At 45.1% G+C, this 7199-nt stretch overlaps 1 protein-coding gene across 1 annotated transcript; it reads right to left on the bottom strand.

Moving 5' to 3' along the window:
- Nucleotides 1-5030: 5030 nt before the first annotated feature.
- Nucleotides 5031-5714, bottom strand: LOC124683298 (ethylene-responsive transcription factor ERF038-like). The gene has a single exon (XM_047217848.1). It carries the CDS (start codon nt 5712-5714, stop codon nt 5031-5033), a length of 684 nt encoding a protein of 227 aa, XP_047073804.1.
- Between the last annotated feature and the right edge of the window lie 1485 nt (nt 5715-7199).

The raw sequence follows: 7199 nt of genomic DNA on the forward strand, positions 1-7199 counted from the left end.
TCGTGTCACGAACCAATGTTAAAGGGTTGGCGTCAGTCGGTAGACCTTTAGTACCGGTTCGTGTTGAAATTTTCCTCCCCCCCACGCCCCTCCACCCCCCCCCCCCCCTCGTGGATCGCCTTTTTATGCTTTGTAAAATACAAATGAAAATTTAGAAAATTTAAAAAATAAAATGTTTTCAGATTCTTGTATGTTATGCAACCTACTATTCGGTGAAATTAAGAAATTCGAATTTTGACTTTTTTTGCAAAAAAAGTTTGAAAAATTGTAAAACCGTATTAACTTTTGCATACGACGTCGGAAAAAAATGTATAATATATCAAAATCATCATGGGAAAAAGTTATATCCAAATTCACAGGGGTTTACTCGGTTAGCCAATTTTTAGATTCTCAAAATTCCAAATGAAAATATGAAAGCAGGAAGATTTTAGTTTTTTTCCAGAAAATTAGAATTTTATATATTTTAATTTTTAAAAATTAAATTTAATAATTATAAGATTTTTTGAATCCCAGAATATTACTATTACTTTTAGCAAATTATAAGATTTTCAAATTTTCAGGTTTTAGGTTTGGCAAAAAAAAAATTTAAAAATAATACTCCCTCCGTTCCTTTCTATAGTGCCTATAGATTTTTGGTATTTGTTTCACAATATAAGGTTGTAGCTTAGCTTTTTTCAATTACCCCCTCCCCGTTCAGCTTCCAAATCGTTCAGCTCCTAAATTTATTATGGTAAGTTAGGAAGATATGAATTTCCGAAATTTTACGTTGATCTCAAATCAATTAGCTACGGATTTTGTGTAAAAAATACTCTTGCGGTAATTTCCGTGCTAAAAAACTATAGGCACTATAGAATGAAACAGAGGAAGTACAAATTTTAAAAGTTAATTTTATTTATTTATTCAACATTATTATTACATCATTACTTTTGTTTATTAAAAGAATTAACGAAATAGCCTTTAGTACCGGTTCGTGTTACGAACCGGTACCAAAGGTCTCCTGCCCCGCGGGCTCCTCCGTGCCTACATGGAGGCACTTTAGTACCGAATCTTTAGTACCGGTTCCAAAACCGTTACTAAAGGCCCTCTGAAACCGGTACTAAAGGGGGGTTTCTCTACTAGTGATGGCCACTACATGTACTACTTCAAATTGAGATTGTTGGGGGCTAGGAAGTACCCCACGTTCAAACCGCGGAGTAATGGCAAATGATGCATATCCCTTAGCAAGGATGGCTTTTCCATTGACCTTCTTCGTCTTGATATATAGTGATCTTCTCTAGGACCGACCCGTAGTATGGCCTAAAGGCGCTAGGGGTAGACCATCCTAGGTTCAAAGGTCACATTGATGAAGTTCTCCGTGGACGCTTCATCATGAAAGTGACCGACATTGGCCGGCCTTCCTCTAGGCCTCTTGTTCGGTCTCTCCACATCCCGAACCCCCGCTGGTACGCCAATATGCATAGCATACGCAAAATAAAAAAAGGCTCGGAATAAGAAGCACATACTAATATACTATAGGTAGAGCCGGTGCGAGGGGAACCAGAAAAAACGCACAAAAAATGTTCTTCTACACAACTTGTGTTGCAATCACAACGGCTTTACGATTACGAAGTTCCACATTTTAATTATTGGCTATAGAAAAAACAATGCTACATGAGAAGGGACAAAGATACAAATGGTGCCTCCTACAACTTAGCACACAAAAAGGAAATTGATTATTCTATAGTACCAAAATGCACAACCAATTTGATTGCACGTAGGACAGTGTACTATATGACAATCCCTTACATTAAAATATGACACATTTTAATCATTGTCTTCATACAGGACAAAGTCGTAGAAAGAATATCTTTGCATTAGATTGTGCCACATTTTAATCATTGTCTTTACAAAGGACAAAGTCGTAGAAAGATTCTCTTTGCATTAGATTGTGCCACATTTTTAACATTGCCTTATGCTAAGAAGACAGTCAAAATCATATTTGGAGGCCTCGGAGTACCAAGGAGCATGCACAATGAATATGGTTGTGAAGGACACAAGGTAAAAGATGACATCTCAACAATCATAGTCACGTTTTAATCATCGGCATGGTAAATGGGAGTGGTGTTTTGGAACATGGGAGCATATGCTCCCTATATTTTAAAATGTATCTTACACATATTTTAAATTTCAAAAAAATTGAAACAAAAAATTCGCACGTAGATATTCATGTGCTACGCGCTCACAAAGTCGTTTCATAAAAAATGAACTTATCATGTGACGTGTGTAAAAAAGACAAAATTCAGTGCTTAAAACAATGCTTTCCACATGATAAGTTTTCTCTTTTTTACATACTACCTCCGTTTCAAGGAATAAGGCGCACGCGCATTCCAAGACGAACTTTGACCATAAAAATTAAGCAACAAAATCTAAATTATATTATATGTAATTAGTATCGTTGGATTCGTATTGAAAAGCACTTTTTAATGATATTAATTTCATACAAACATTCTTTATCTATTTGAAGTAATTCTTGGTCAAACAAAAAGCTCGTAAAACGAGGACGCTTTATTCCTTGAAACGGAGGTAGTAGGTCAAAAAAAATATTATTTTTTCGTGAAACTTGACGCACACACATATATTATGGAGATGTACATGTAGAATATTTTTTTCAAAAATTTTTCACACTTTGAAATATGTTTTATTGGTAGAGGGAGCATGTGCACCCGGGAGCCGAATTGAATTTCCGTAGTAAATACAAATCATTTCCACAACACAATGTAGTCAGAATAGAAATCCTCATGTCCTCATATTTACATACCTCATAAAAATCTAAGAGTTGATCTTGACAAACCAAGGAGACTGCACTACCAATGCGTTCCTGCAAGACATTAGATCTTACAAGATCATCCCTTGAACAAATGGTGCTACATAATTTAATCATTGGTTGATGCAAGAACATATGGGAAATTCAATTCGGCTCCCGGGTGCGTATGCTCCCTCTACCAAAAAAACATATTTCGAAATGTCAAAAAATTTGGATAAAAAATTCTACATGTACATCTCCATAATGTATGTGCGTTCGTTAAGTTTCACGAAAAACCAATGTTTTTTGTGGTCTATGTAAAAAGGAGAAACTTTATCTTGTGAAAAACATTATTTTTAGCACTGAATTTTGTCTTTTTTACACACGTCACATGATAAGTCGATTTTTTATGAAACGACTTTGTGAGCGCGTAGCACGTGAAGATGTACGTACAAATTTTTTGTTTCAATTTTTTTGAAATTTAAAATGTTCATAACATGCATTTCAAAATATAGGGAGCATATGCACCCATGTTCCAAAACACCACTCCCCATATGCAAAAGTAACATATACAGCTGGGAGCCTCATACTTAGTGCAAACACACACACCGAAGAGAGGATCCTATACAAGGTCAAGTAGCATGCACTAGCAATATGTTTGTGCACGACATTACATCTCACAAGATTATGCTTGAACACATGGTCTGACAGATTGTAATCAGGCAGATGTGTATGACAACCTTATCCTAACATTGGACACACTAATCGTAGTGATGGTGCTAGCAATCTAGAAGCATGCACAATATTTGTTTTTGTTTAAAGCAGAAGCATCGATAACACCATTCGTTGAACAGAGTGTCCAAGATAAATCGTTGGCCAGATTTAGTAAGCAAGATTAGCAAAAATGTGAGCTTCGTAGCAATATAGCATACACTAATTAGTTTGAAAATCATATATTTAGAAAATATCATGCACACCGATGATGAGGAGGACACACCAAGGACGACTCGTCAGAGGCGGACACAAGCTTATCAGACGCGACGAGCTCTTCTGAAGAGACGGCGAGCAGGAAGCGGCTCCGTGAGAATAACAAGATGGGTAGATTGCTTATGTAATTTTGTATGTCAGATTGGTTTCAACTATTGCATTATTTTATTTTCCTGTTTTTATTTGATGATTTTAGGTAGAGCACATAGACGGTCTTGCTGGAGAAAATGCGTCGGGCGCTTGGGCTGGAAAGCGCTGGGTCACGACGCGGAGGGGAGGCACCTGTCTGTTTGGCACGAAAGACAACCGTCGTCGCTGGTAAGTGGCAGGCTTGGGGCGTGGCCACATCGGCGTTCCGTCGAATGGAGCATGGGCATGGCGTCCTGCGCGGCTGCGCGTGCAGCCGCAGCCACCGCCCATGGCGCCGCGCGGATAAGCCCCGTCCGGTCCACGCCCACGGGTTGTCGTACTGCCTGCCTGCCTGCGGCGCGCACCGCAGCCACGCTCGCCCGCTCTCGGTTCCGGTGCTGGTTTTGGTTTCGACGCTCAGCGCTGCACTCGAGGTCCGAGCCCGTGGACGGCCGGCCGCGACGACGGCGCGCGGACACGCGCCGGGATCCGGAGCCCCACCATGGGTTTGACGAGACCCCGCATTAATATCAACCGGGAGCAGGGGCCGCTTTTCCACGCGCTGCAGCTTTCGAGCGTACCAGCACGAAGAAAACCAATCCTCTCCGGTGATCGCCGGGGACGTGGAGGTGGAGCCGGTTTTGCATGGTCTTTGACGAATCTTCAAACCCTTCTTTCTTGTGACAAGGACCGCAAAGTTACCAAAAATACCGCTGCCCTGTTCACGTCTCTATTTTTTAGGAAGAGTAAATTTCGCTCTCAATCTGGTCAACATCGTCCAGATTACTTACCTTTTCACCATCACTATAAATAAACAAAATAGACAGAAAAGGTAGTAAGATAATATGCTTGTTTAATTATACAACATATTATTCTTGTCCCCCAAATCAAGCAACCCAAAACCAAAAGAAACTACAGCTTTATACAGGCCCCTCCTTCCTTCTTCCTAATTCTGGTAACGCGATAAAGTAAAAAAAAAAAGTAACCAAAGCCACCGGGAAAGAAAGCCGGAGAGAAACGCAGCGGCGGCGGGATTTTTACTAACGCGCGCGGTGACAAAGATTAAACAGGAAACCAGGTGCGCGCACGCGGGAACCGGACTCTGCGGCGGCGTTGATTGATTGGCGATCGATCAGTAATCCCAGAGCAGCGGCTCCTCGAGCCGGAACGCGCCGCCGCCGAGCACGTCGTCGTCGAAGGTCCACGACGGCGCGCACGCCAGGCCCGAGGGCGACTCGTATCTCAGGTCCAGGAGCAGGTCGGGGAGGTCGAACAGCGCGTCCTCCGGGTCCGGCACCGGCCCCGGCTCCATCTCGGCCTGCAGCGTGGCCGCCGGCGGGGAGGCGGCGGCGGCGGCGCTGCCGTCCTCGGAGAGCCCGCTCTCGGGGCTCTTGGCATTGGCGCCGCCACATCCGGCGGGGAAGTCTGCGGCCGCGGCGAGCGCGGCGGCCGCCTGGACGTCGCTGGGCGCGGCGCTGGCGGCGCGCGGCAGCAGGTCCGCCAGCTCCGGGAAGTTGAGGTGCGCGGCGGCGCGGCCCTTGATGGCCAGCGACGCCACGTCGTGCGCGCGCGCCGCCATCTCCGCCGTCGCGAAGGTGCCCAGCCAGATGCGGGACTTCTTGCGGGGCTCCCTGATCTCGGACACCCACTTGCCCCAGCTGCGCATGCGCACGCCGTGGTACGTCGGGTGGCGGCCGTCGTCCCCCTTGCGCGCCCGCTTCTTGGCCGTCGCCGCCACGGAGGAGGTAGAAGACGATGACGAAGAGGAGGAAGAGGTGCCGGTCGGCGACGTCGGGGACCCGGGCTCTGCGTCCATGGCTCTGCGCCGCGGAGGCGGTGGCGGTGGAGTAGTAGGTGGAATCAAGGGAGAGTGTGACGGTGGACTCGAGTGGAGGCCGGAGGGGAACAGAGGGGCCTTTTATGGTCACCCCGCGAGGAAGAAGGCGACGTGGCGCACACAGCGCGTGAGCAAATCTCGGGACAAAACTTTGGAAATTTGAAGTTAATCGCGGCTAAATATCTCTTTGCCTGCCTGGATTCACCGTCCTGGCTGGACAGCATTGGTATCTTTCTGCGATACACCACAGCTTTACTTCACACACGTCTCACATTATTTGTCTTCGACAAGTGTTCGCTGAACCGGGTCGACCAGGGAGCCAGCTGGATTTATGACATCCCCTCGATGATCTGCAGGAACCATGAATTCAGTCTAGCTCCTTGTGAAATTCATTCATTCTTCTAAGTACGACTGCACAAGTATCAAATAGTGGTTCTTGGTAGAGTATTTAGTTTGATCAGCATTGGTAGTTTTCGTAGGAGTACATTTTTTGGACATAAACCTGAGAACTGCACATAGTAGTATTCAATTGCAATATTCAAGTCCCTAAACATGAAACATGGAAAAACTATGAATATATCACCAACCGATTCTGCTTTCAACAGAAGTATATTTTTATGTAAATGTATCTTATTTTCACGCGCACAGCGCCCCACCGGCTTTTAGGGACTATCGCATTAGCGACCACACCACACACTCGGCGGCGACATTTTGATCTTTTGCAATTTAAACTTTGGTGACGAAGCATGTTTGGAGACGGTTCGATGTTGCCTCTGCATACCTTATTCGCAAAAGTACAAGGCAACGGCTCGTCGACAAATTAGTGTGACTATGATTTTGTACTATGCAATTCACCATTGCCTAAGGAGCCGCTTAAGGTTTTTGCATATACTTTCCATGTACATGTATCTTTTTATTTGCATAGGCACGGCGGCCCACCTGTTTTTGTAGAGACTCACATATAAATGACCACACGACAGACTTGGGCGGGGGCATTTGATCTTTTGTGATTCAATCTTTGGTGATTAAATATGTTCGGTGACGGTTCGGTGCTGCCTCTACATATCTTGTTCGCAAAAGTACACGCCAACGACTTGTCGACAAATTTGCACGAGTATGCATTTGTATTATGCCATTAACCATTGCTTACGGAACATGTTCGGAAACAGTTCGCGGCTGGAACAATAAGTTTTGCGGTGGTAGGTTCGGTGCCAGTTGTCCTTGAGCGGGCGCTTGTTTGCCGCGATGGAGGACAAATACGATGACGAAGAGGAGGAGGTGCCATTTGGGGAGGTTGGGCTCGTGGATATTGTCCGCGACTGCAGGCTGGAGCGGTGGTGGAGTAGTAGGTGGCATGGGAGAGTGGCCGAGCCAAGTGGAGGTCGGAGGGGGAATGGTAGTGGGTGGGTGGGGGGGGGGGGGGTTATGGTGTGGCATGCCGCATGGAGGCAATGTGGCACAACA

This window comes from Lolium rigidum, chromosome 1 (assembly GCF_022539505.1).
Source record: "Lolium rigidum isolate FL_2022 chromosome 1, APGP_CSIRO_Lrig_0.1, whole genome shotgun sequence".
Taxonomy (NCBI): domain Eukaryota; kingdom Viridiplantae; phylum Streptophyta; class Magnoliopsida; order Poales; family Poaceae; genus Lolium; species Lolium rigidum.